This window comes from Ochlerotatus camptorhynchus, unplaced genomic scaffold (genome assembly GCF_037179485.1).
Source record: "Ochlerotatus camptorhynchus isolate MF236.1 unplaced genomic scaffold, CSIRO-AGI_Acam_v1.1 ptg000274l, whole genome shotgun sequence".
NCBI lineage: Eukaryota > Metazoa > Arthropoda > Insecta > Diptera > Culicidae > Ochlerotatus > Ochlerotatus camptorhynchus.
Window position 1 is genome coordinate 2,089,871 of NW_027040763.1, and position 12,706 is coordinate 2,102,576.

Consider the following 12,706-nt stretch of genomic DNA (forward strand, 5'->3'; position numbering starts at 1 on the left):
ATAGAGACAAATAGTTTACAATATGGGTAGATTAAGGCGATAAATTTTCACCGCCTCCTCCGTTGGTGCAGCTTCACGCGGTGATGCCGAACATGAGAGGTGTCCGGTCAGTGTCCATATGGCACATGATGGTTCCCCCGTGTACGGCGCTGAGTTGCATGATCGAATGGAGATGTGAAGTTGGGTTTGGAATATTTTTAAAATGATTATTTGTGAGTTTCCGCATAAACAACATTTCATCGTCACATGCTCAAGGCTACATGTCTTAATTAAGTCGTTATACAGCATACTCGCATATCAACCATCCATTACCCATCCATCAAGCAAGCATTTAGGAAGTACTAAACACAACAAAATAACCCGCTCGTAAACCTCAAACCGGAGAGATCGTTGACGTTCACATGCCCAACCGTCCGCCGTTATTCCGGCTTTTCCAGCTGGGTCCAAAATGTGACACATGACGACGACGCCGACATACACTCGAAAGCAGATTGCAGTCAAAACAAAGCGCGGCAATCAGTCGAACTGAAGGCCACGACACGGTAGGCCCGGGAAGATTAATACCGCGGAACGACCACCGAGGAGCGAGTGAGCGAGCAAATGACGAGAATTTGACAGCCGTTCGACACACCAGCAGTGTGCAGTGTTTCGGAAGCCCCCCGATTGTTTACTAATCCCGTCTGATTTGTTTGACATTTGGAATCAATTAACTACGTTTAATGTGCTTTGTGAGCGATTGCAAACCATGCCCCAGCACAATCAAGATTTGGTAATGAATGATAAATGCATCCGAATCGGAACGTAAATCATCATCATCATTCAAAAATTTGGCAAGCGCCAACCAAGCCAGCAAAGCTCAGCCAAAGTGCCATGATAGCCGAGCAAAAAATCAAAACAAAAACACACAGCGAAAAATAAGAGCCTGGCGAGGGGACCCCACACATATGAATCCAACACGGGGGGCCCAATTAAGCATGTTCACGGCATTCATTCCGCTCGTAATATTATAATGTTCGCCCTAATATGAAGCCGCACACTGCGCCGCGTCGCACTTCTCGCGCTCTTTTGTTTCGTTTTCTCTCTTTCGCTCTCTCTGGCTCATTGCGCATCTCATGGCTTGCACTATGCGAATGCACGCTACGCAGCTTCTCCGCGACCGCCATTCATGTGATTTATGTTTCACTCATCGTTCCTCGAGTTCGTGTGAGCCAGATATCCCATATGTATATATGCTTGAACTTGCTTTTACACTGTCCTTTTCTTTTTCTCAAAATAATTATCTTGTGCACTGCGTAAGAATGTGAACCGTTCGGTAGAAATTTGCAACATTCAGAGAGGTCTGCATCCCCGGGAAGGAGTTGATGAACGGTTTCGAGCATTCCTCGCTGAATGAGTAGCAAGTAGGCCACAATAAATCTCCTGGTGCATATATGGGGAGGTATCACCGAACATTTCAGATTTCAGATGATCACCGGTTGATGCTTTTTTTTTGTGTGTGGAAGGCATCTACTGACCGACCGGTACCTCGGTCGCTCGAGGGCCAAATTGGGGCATTGGGAAAGGGAAATTTTGAACGTTTTTCTTCGGAATCGACATGGGTATCCGAGAACGTCGGGATGGAACGGTAGGTAGCAAGAATTGATAATAACTCAATCAACAACGGTCGTAGACGACGACGGGGCGGTGGGCACTGTGGGAAATGATGGAGCTTTAGTGGGGAAAAATTATGCCTAAAATGGTATTTTAATAATTATCAATCATGTACAAATTCTGAGAAAAAGGAGCCAGAATATTTTTATTTAATTACATGGAACTTTGAGTGATTTTGAAATCCTCGGTTTGATCAGCGTCAAGAAATTAAATTTTTCCCTGAAGAAACCCTGGAGTTCCCAGAAAATTTCATTATTTCACAGGGAATATTAAAATTTTTAATTTAAAGTTTTTATTAAGAAAATAATGCATTTTGTTCGCACAGGATCACAAATTGATCGGATTTCGGACCTTACACTTTGTTTAATTGCGGTTATTTGCAACGGGAACGGAATTTATTCTTCTTCAAAAAAAGGTCACAGGAATAATGATAAAAAAAACATCTGTATACGCGCGCGATTGGTGGATAACTAATTTATTGCCCCTATCAGCTGTTCACTCGTACCTACAATCTACTCGTGGAAAGGAGATTAGCTGATAAGAGAGGATCGTGAGAGCTGTGTGTGAGAGTAGGTGAAGTACGATTTCGTGTGGAACATGTTTGGTGGTAGGGTGCTTCTATTTATGTTTAAACATACCGCCCACCTTGGAATCTCAGTGATTTCAATCTAATCTAAACACTTGTCTTCTTCGATACTGCTGCCGGTTCCACGACGTCAATGACGTGGACTAACTTCTCCTTCTTGATACTGCTACACTGCTACTACTGCTGGACGACTGCTACAGCCCAACTACTGCCGGCACTTGGCACGAAATGACTTCGATCTTCTTCTTCGACTGACTGACTTGAGGTCTGACACGGGTGTGTCCACGGGTTGGCGACGGAAAGAACTATCTAAAAAATGAGAGGGTGCTTTTTAAACTATTTAACCCAACTATAAATCGACTTGCCTGGAGCGGAGGCCTCCTGGCCTCCGCGGGCGCCGAAGCACCAACGATGATTCCATATCACACGGATAAATTGCTTGGAAAAACGGATGTGTTGACCACCAAAACGATGACGATGCTCAATGAGGCTCCAGTTTGGACGAACATCGGATTAGGGTGCCATGGATTCCCCTTATCCATCAACGCGTCGTTGAAAATCATCATCCTACTTTACGGAAAGGAATTGCGACAAAGTCAGGAACGTATCGTAATGACAGACAGGACAGCACCGTGAACTTCACACATGCAGAACGATACAGGATGCCGATCACCAATGATGGATCAGCGAATTACGGACGGATGGACTGGACTTGGTAGACCTCAAGATGTTCCGGATTTCCGGAATTGGAAAATGATGTTGACAGTGGTTAGTTCTGGTCGCACTGAAGCACGAGCAGAGCGCTGTTTAATTTTGCTCGGAAGCAGAAAGATCGAAGTTGTCACTTATCGGTAGGATGCAAATTTTGGAAATTGCCCTTCGGTACAGACCGTCTTGCGTTTTGACAGTAACTACGCGAATGTTTCCATCTGAGCCAGCATGGATGTCAACCACACGTCCTAGCTTCCATTTCAGAGGCGGGAGGTTGTCCTCTTTCAACAGAATCAAAGTACCGATGGAGATGTTATCGCGCTTGCGGGTCCATTTTGTTCTATTGTGGAGATCGGAAAGGTACTGAACAGACCACTTCTTCCAGATTTGCTGAACATAGTCCTGAGCTCGCTGCCACATAGACAGCCGATTGTGCTGAATATTTTCCAACAATGGTTCTGCAATCGCTGTTAATGGTCGCTGGACGAGAAAGTGTCCAGGAGTTAACGCTTCGAAATCCGACGGGTCGTTACTGATCGGAGTGAGCGGTCGAGAATTCAGGATGGCTTCTATTTGTGGCAACACTGTAGACATTTCGTCATGCTGGAGCACTCTGTCGCCGATAGTGCGCTTGAAATGCCCTTTGAACGATTTCACCGCGGCTTCCCATAAGCCGCCGAAATTGGGAGATCTTGCCGGAATGAATCGAAACTCTATTCCTTCCTCTACTGCTCCGCGTGCAACAGAATCGTGGAATCCTTGATCCATGAATAACTGCCGTAATTCATCCAACTGACGCTTGGCTCCAACAAAGTTCAGGGCATTGTCGCACATGACTAGGGCTGGTCTTCCCCTGCGTGCCACAAATCGTTTGAAGGCAGCAAGAAAGGCTTCACTGGTCAAATCGCTCACCAGTTCAAGATGGACTGCCTTCGTTACAAGGCAGACGAAGATTGCGACAAAGTGTTTCCTAGGGAGGGATCTGCGGATTGGATAGCTAATCAGGAACGGTCCGCAGTAATCCACGCCTACGTTCAGGAATGGTGGTGCTGGAGATACACGTTCGGATGGAAGGTCAGCCATTAGCTGATCCAAAACCTTCGGTCTGTTACGGAAGCACTGGACGCATTCATGAATGACAGTGTTGGCTAGGCTTCTGATGCGTGTTACCCAGAATCGCTCCCGCACTGTGGACACAAGCAGCTGCATCCCAGAATGGAAGTTCTTGCGATGATAATAATCTAGGACCAACTTGGCCAACGGATGACGGTGACACAGGATTATCGGATGCTTCCGACTTGCTGATACTGGTGCCTTTGCTAATCGACCTCCTACACGTAATACTCCATCGATGAAGATAGGGTTGAGCTTGTTCAACTTTGACGACGGGCTGATAGACTTTCCTTTCTCCAATGCAGCGAATTCCATCGGAAACGATTCTCGTTGTGCCAGTCGAACCAGGACTGCTAGTGCTTCTTCATGCTCAGGATACGACAGGAAAGCAGTACGCCTCTCATCTCTATGCTGTGTATTATAGACGAAACGGCGTATTCTTGCGATCAATCGGACCAAGATAAAGAGCGACGAACGAAGGCTGAATATTTCACTGACTGGTTCCGATGTTGCTGGCAGTGCAACGATCTTTCTTTCCTCCAGGAGTGCTTGATCAACTTCTTCTTCTGGAACATTCGACGGCCATATACTAGCATCTTGGCGAAGCCACAGAGGACCTTCGAACCACAGCTTTTCATACTGTAACTGAGCTGGAATCATTCCTCGAGAGATAATGTCGGCCGGATTGTCTGCACCGGCTACATGCTTCCAGGAACTTCCCTTTGTAATGTGCTGGATTTCAGACACTCGATTCGCCACGAACATCTGCCATCTCGATGGCAAGGATGACAACCAGTACATCACGATCGTAGAATCGGTCCAAAAGTGAGCTGTGTGGTGGATACCGGTACTGCTCACGAACTTCTCGTACAGATGACTGAGGAGTAGCGCGCCTGACAATTCCAGTCGTGGTGTAGTTTGTTCCCTTTTCTTCCGCTTGAGATCCTCTAGAGGTGCAACTTTGGATTTCGCTGTGATGAGACGAACTTCCACTGATCCGCTGAATGTGGTACTCCGGAGGTACAGACATGCTCCGTAGGCTTTCTTGGACGCATCGCAAAAGCCGTGAATTTGAATTGAAGCAAGGTCCGTGCAGAACGCCACCCACCGAGGAATCGAAAGCGAATCTAAAGCCGAGAGATTTCTCCTGTATTCGATCCAGAAGTTCTGCATTGCTTCTGGTAGCGATTCATCCCAGTCACACTTCTGTCTCCATAAATCTTGCACGAACATCTTCGCAATGATGACGACTGGTCCCACCAGGCCAAGAGGATCGAATAATCGAGCCGTGTCCGCAAGTACAACTCGTTTGGTAATAACTGCATCTGCATTCCAGACGGGTGACCGAAATAGGAAGCAATCAGTGCTCGTATTCCACAGCAGACCTAATGTTTTGACAGGAGCGTTCGACATATCAAGGTCCAAGGCAGATTGATCATCTACGAGATGAGTTGGTAACTCAGCCAGAAGAGCACTGGAGTTGGAATTCCACTTTCTCAAGTTAAATCCACCCGAGGAGGTTAGCTCAACCATTTCCTTCACCAAACGGATAATGGATTCGATGTCATCGGCTCCAGTCAACATGTCATCGACGTAAAAATCATTCTTCATCGCCTTCGCTGCAACGGGATACTTGTCGGACTCAAGCTCTGCTAGACGTTGCAAACACTTGGTAGCTAAGTAAGGTGCGCACGCTGTCCCGTATGTGACTGTAGTCAACTGGTAGATACGAATTGGCTCGTTCGGTGAGTTTCTCCACAAGATGCATTGAAGTCGTTGATCCAACAGGTACACCAGTATCATTCGGTACATCTTCTCGACGTCTGCAACAACTGCTATTCGATGGAGGCGGAAACGGAGCTGAATTGATAAAAGATCGTCTTGCACGACTGGACCGACCATTAGCGCATCGTTCAGGGAAACGCCCGTGGAAGTTTTGCAAGACGCATCGAACACCACACGCAGTTTTGTGGTGGTGCTGTCCGGCTTGAATACAGCGTGGTGTGGGAGAAAGTATATCGGGAAATCTGAATCGTTGATGTCCACTTGCTTCATATGGCCTTGCCGCTCGTACTCGTGAATAAAATCCTGGTACTGAGCTTTCAGATCTGGATTTGCTTCCAAGCGTCTTTCCAGGGCGAGAAAACGTTTAGTAGCGATTAGTTCAGATTCTCCAAGCTGCTGCATCACGAACTCCTTCTTCGGGAGGGACACTACAAATCTTCCACTGCTGTCCCGTGTTGTTGTTTCGTCGAAAACAGCTTCGCACGATGACTCTTCCACAGAATGGATGCTGCTGGATTTGCAGGATTCCAGCTCCCAAAATCGTGCTAACTGGTCTTGGATGTCCGCTAGTGTACATGAATATGACACTGCTTGAGGCGGATTTACTGGTTGATTTGGAATGGGACCAGACACGACCCAGCCAAAGACGGTGTTCTGCAGAGTTGGGCCGGTTTTCGATATCTTGCTGCGCCCATCGGTAAGGAGATCAAAGTAATACTCCGCTCCAATGATGATATCGATGGGTCCTGGATCACTGAACTGCGGGTCTGCCAACACGATGCTGCTAGGAAGAATCCATTGACCGGTGCTGACCTTTCGAACGGGAAGTGTTGCTGTCAACTCTGGTAGCACATAGAACGGCATGTTTTCGGTATACGACGAAATATCACCAGATCGGGGAAAGATGAATGCCTTGACCATCCTTCGCGATATGGATTTTGATCCTCCAATTCCTTGGACCGCCAAATAATCCGGGAATCCTTGAAGTTTTAACCTTTGACAGAAATTGGTGCTCATAAAGCAATATTGCGAACACGAATCTAGTAAAGCTCTGGCTAGTCGTGTCGCTCCATACTGATCTTTAACGCACACCACAGCAGTGGATAGCAGTACGTCTCGAGTACGGTTTTGGTTACTGATTGACAGTGAAATTGTGTTCTGACTAGTGCATGTCTGGTTTGTGGTGAACAGTGGTTTAGTGTTCTGCGAGAGTGTAATAGGGAGAGCGCTTGTGGAAGGTTGAGTGGTTTGGTTGGGTATAGACTGGCCTTGAGTGTGTGATTGTGTCTGGTGTTGCTGTTGGTTCGCTGATGAAGATTTCGCTTGCGACGAGACGGAGGATTTGACAGACTGATTTGAGTCATTGTGCAACAGGGAATGATGTTTCTGTTGGCAATGGTGGCAGGACCCCTTGACGCACGACTTCGACTGATGTCCTGCTGATAAGCAGTTGAGGCATAATTTGTTTCGTCGTGCCATGTCGTAGCGTTCGGGAACCTTCAGTTTCAGGAACTTGATGCAGCGGAATGCAGAATGGAATGCCTCTCCACAAAATGCGCACTTGTTCCACGATTGAACTGCAGAATTACTCACTCCAAGCTTGGGCCGTTTCTCCTGGACTGGGATGGACTTCACGGGAGCGACTGATTGTAGTACGGAACAGTGTCCGCGCAGAAACTGGATTAGGTTCGTGTATGTGGGAACCTCTTTCGAGTTGTGATGTGTCTCCCAGTGTCGAAGAGTAGCGGAATCTAAGCGCGAGCAAACCATGTGTACTAATATGGTGCTCCAATTGGCGGTCTCCTCTCCGATTTTCTGCAGCATCAATAAGTGTTTCTCGAAATCACCAACCAGCTTACTCAGTGATTCGTAACTCTCCTTCTTCATAACTTCTACCGCAAACAAGGAATCTAAATGGGCCTTGACGATTAACTTTTTGTTTTCGTACCTCCGTTCCAGTGTTGTCCAAGCTACCTCGTAATTTACTTCGGACATCTCCACCGAGTTGATCTCTTGTAGAGCTTCGCCCGTCAGTGAAGATCGTAGGTACGAGAACTTATCCACAGCTGTCAACTGTTGGTTATTGTGTATCAAGCTACGGAAAGTGTCTCGGAAGGTGACCCACTCCATGAGTTGTCCACTAAAGTTCGGCAGTCTTATTTCAGGCAATTTTACTCTCGAACCATTGGCTGGAACGGCTTGCGGTACTGGTCGGGCATCAGGTCTAACTCCAACAAGATCAGGCTTCGGCATTAACCTTGAAAGAGCAGCCTTCAAGTTGTAGTAGCTGTTTTCAATCTTCATAACGATCTGCACGTTTTCTTCCTCTCTCGCCTTCTTCACAGCATCTATGCGAACTTGATGTTGTTCCTTGGATATCTTGATTTCAGTTTCTTCTGCAGGAACAATGTCATCCGTCAACAACTCAATTCTTCGACGGACTGTGTGGAATTCCTTGAACACCTCCTCCAATCTTTGCAAGCGGATTTCCACCTGATCACTCTGCTCCTCTTCATAATGATCTACGAAATACTGCATACCATCGAGAGTCCTCCGAATGTTCCTTTCCTGCTTCTGAAGTTCACGAAGATCGTTAGTCATGTTCACTACTCACTAACAGCACTAATTACTAAGAAATTGAATAGGACACTTCACTGCCACCGATACTATCACTTCCACTGTGCACTTTTTATTCACAATAAACTCCTCATCGACTCGACGTCCCGCGCGATCTCGCGAAGCTTTGGATAAAACTGTGAAGATTGACAACAGCGAGTGGAGAAACCAAACAGACAACAACCAACAGGAGAAAAAGCCAACAATTGCAAGACCAACCGTCCAATTCCGTGGAGAAAATTGCAGATACTGCCAAGGCTCGATCCCAATGGAGAAAAACACTCAGAAATAATCGAAATTTCAATTTATTTACCACTGTTCAATTACATGCAGTTTGACTCCGGCGGTTACATGCAAAACCACCACAAACCATCACAGATCATGCAACTAGTACTTCCCCGTTTCCAGCTGTGTCGGTCGTCTCGGTGCTATTGGTGTGTATTGTTGTTCTCCTCAACTGGTGCAGGAACGTGCAGCAAACTGCCTAATATCGCCTGTCTATTCTTCACTGCTATCGTCACACTTTTTATACCGCAGCTACCGTCGCCATCACACGGCACTTGTGTTACGTTAGGGTCACTGCTCTTCAAAAAAACTGCAGACCACGTATGAAAAACACTTTTTCCATAAATCACTGTTCTTTATCTTCGTGATCACACGCACTGAATCGGTCCTTTTTCAGGTGAAAGGTCCCCGAAATCCGGTTCGAAGGACCAAAAATGTTCGCACAGGATCACAAATTGATCGGATTTCGGACCTTACACTTTGTTTAATTGCGGTTATTTGCAACGGGAACGGAATTTATTCTTCTTCAAAAAAAGGTCACAGGAATAATGATAAAAAAAACATCTGTATACGCGCGCGATTGGTGGATAACTAATTTATTGCCCCTATCAGCTGTTCACTCGTACCTACAATCTACTCGTGGAAAGGAGATTAGCTGATAAGAGAGGATCGTGAGAGCTGTGTGTGAGAGTAGGTGAAGTACGATTTCGTGTGGAACATGTTTGGTGGTAGGGTGCTTCTATTTATGTTTAAACACATTTCATATTGCAATCATTTTATTTTCCTAATGGCAGCCTAATAAACGCTCACTAAAAGAAGGGAAAACTCCCATAGTTAATTGCGAAATTATCAATAAATCTGCTTGCTCAGGATCAATAAACTATTGAAAATGAGAAATGGACTAGCGGAACGTAGCAAATGGAAATTAAAATGTTGCTATGGTAAAACCGCATAAAACAGTGACAATAAATTGAAAATTTGCAGCAGAAAATTCATAAGTAGAAAAAGACAACATGTTCGAGTAATTTCACAGAATTTATGGAACCACTGCATGATAATTCGGAGCAGAACTAAAATGGAATTCCTAGGATAACTTCATGGGAATTTTGGGTGAATACTACGTAGATGGTAAGGAGAACTCCATGTGATTCTTCAGGAGAATTTTTCGGGGAATTATTATGTGTTTCTAACTATTTTTGTAGTTAATTTGAAGACCATTTTTGAATGAATTCATAGAATGTTGTGTAGAAGATTTCCTAGAGTATTTATTATGAATCAAATTTTTCCTTATACCTAAATAGGAAAATAATTAAAATCTGAGGCATCGTTTTTTTTCGGGATCTCATGATTAGATAATTTTATTGGGGTAATTCCCCAAAATTTCACGTGATCATTGCTCTAGTCGAACGACGTTCCGCGTTTTTTTCTACCGTTCACTCTTCAATCCACTGAATTCTACATATTATGTTGAATGATCCTGGTTAAAAAAAATATCGAGATTTAAGTAGTTTTATTTTAAATTCAATATTCAGGACATGAAGAAATTTCCAACATTCTAAAACTTACAGAAATATTTGAAATGGTGAACTTCGAAATGCTTTTAAGATTGAGAAACTTGAATTAAATCAACTGTCTGAGATTTCATTTTTGTTAAAGTCTGGCACATTGAAAATATTCAAAATCTTGAACTTGGACTTTTATTTTCTTATACTTAGTGTAATTAAAGCCCGCTTCAAAATAAATTTGGACGGATTCAAGTGATCATAACTCAAGAATTAAAGAACATACACGGTTGATCAAAACGTCAAACAAAAGAATATTTATTCAGCTTTCAAACGATGTATAACAAGTTATTACATTTCACCGTTTCGCACTTTACTTGTGATCGATGCCATCATGATCTGCACAGTCGCTGGTGACACTGTACCGGCGAACTTATTCCACTTTAAACGCATTTGTTGTGCATTTGTCACTTCTATACCGCATCCTCAAAGTGTTCGCTTGACAATTGCCCAATATTTTTCGATCGGTCTGAACTCAGGGCAATTCGGAGGATTAATCTCTTTGGCGACGAAATTAACATTGTTTGCAGCATACCATTCTAGTACCTCCTTAGAGTAGCGGCAGCTGGCTAGATCCGGCCAAAAAATAACGTTGGTCTTGTGTTGCCGAATGAACGGTAAAATCCGCTTTTTCAGACACTCTTTAATGGATTTGGATGTTTACTGGCACAAAAAGACTAATATCCTTCTCTTGAAAGATTGTTACGCACGGTGGAAAAGTTGGAATCGTATTTCTTTGCCAAATCACATATGGAGACACCTGGGTTGCTTTTCACGAACCTCAACACCTTTCTCCTCAGCTCTTTGTCCCTAGTGCCACTTTTATGATAGATGCGCTATGCTCTATCCACGCTCAGAGTATCCTTGTAACGTTTGATTACAAGACTCACCGTTGACTTTGGGAATTTTAACACTTTTGCTATTTTTGAAGCAGACCACGAAGGGTTCTCTAGATGTTTGTGCACAAATAATTTTCTTTTCTCAAGTTCCATGATCCGTAATTTCGGGATGCGTCGATCAATCGATAAAAATTTTTCACCAATTTCTTCGTCAATGAAACATCATACATCAACAAATGCCTGTCAAACGTTTTTTGTTCGAACCATCAGGGGCGCGGTGGTGTATTAAACCGTGCGTCCAGATTTACTTTTAATCGAGCTTTACGTAAATGCTAAACTTCAACTTTTGATGGTTTTGATTGTTAAGCTCTTCTTTTAAGACTGATTCTCCTTTCATTTCGCGAAATTCACTACATTGTGTATTCGTTCGATGGACGGTGGTTTGCAAGGATTTCAAAGCTGCCTTCGATTGAGTGAATCTTGATATCCTGCTTCGAAAACTTGAATAGCTCGGAGTATTTGTAGCCTGGGTTAGGTGGTTTAAATCGTACCTGTCAGATCTATCTATGAGGGTGAAGATTGGCTCATCTCACTCATCCACAATTACGGTTACGTCTGGAGTACCTCAAGAAAGTAACCTGGGTCCCTTGCTGTTCTCGCTTTTCATAAATGATGTGGTATTCGTTCTACCATCCGGTACTCTGGTATTCTATGCTGATGACGTGAACATTTTCATGGTTATTACATGTATTGAGGACTGTATCTACCTGCAGAAACTGTTGGATTCCTTAGATGATTGGAGCTGTCGAAACTCCCTTGAGCTGTGCATAGCGAAGTGAAATACTATTTCCTTCAGTATCATCTTGCTGACCACTTTCTAGAACGATTGAATCAGGTCAGAGACCTCGGTGTGATTTTCGCTTCTGATTTTTAATTTTCGGATACATTACATTGATGTGATTCCGAAAGCGAACAGACAACTTGGATTCATCTTTAAGCTCGTCGATGGCTTCCGTGACCCTCTATGCCTAAAATCAGTGTACTGTGCCCTAGTTCACTCCATTCTGGAATCCGCTGTATTGGTTTGGTGTCAATATACAAGTGTTTGGTCAGATCGAATAGAGGCGATTTCTAGAAAATTTGTGCGCTTAGCTCTGTGGTGTCTACCTGTCACGCCAAGTTCTAACTTGCCGCCATACGAACATCGCTGTATGCTGCTAGGTATTGAGACACTGGAGAAACGTAGGTCTAACCAGCAAGCAGTTTACGTCGCTAAGGTCCTGACCAATAAGGTTGATGGTCCTGATATTCTTGCGGATATAAACGTCTATGTGCCTTCGTCGACGTAATCTGCGGTATCTGGAGTCCTGCAATAGTAGATACGGCCAACACGACCCGATACGATGCATGGCTTCACACTTCAACGAAGTATCTGAGATCTTTGAATTCCATGTTCCTGCTGCTGTCCTACGGAATCGTTTCACCAACCGAATCTAACTCTATGATGCGAAAGAAATTATATGCAGTAGGTGAGTAACCGTTCACCTTTTTTATGGCTG

At 44.4% G+C, this 12,706-nt stretch overlaps 1 protein-coding gene across 1 annotated transcript; it reads right to left on the bottom strand.

The window, feature by feature from the left end:
• Nucleotides 1–3,043: 3,043 nt before the first annotated feature.
• On the bottom strand, nt 3,044–8,446 carry LOC135705802 (uncharacterized). The gene has a single exon (XM_065227652.1). The coding sequence runs from the start codon at nt 8,444–8,446 to the stop codon at nt 3,044–3,046; it is 5,403 nt and encodes a 1,800-aa protein (XP_065083724.1).
• Nucleotides 8,447–12,706: the final 4,260 nt, after the last annotated feature.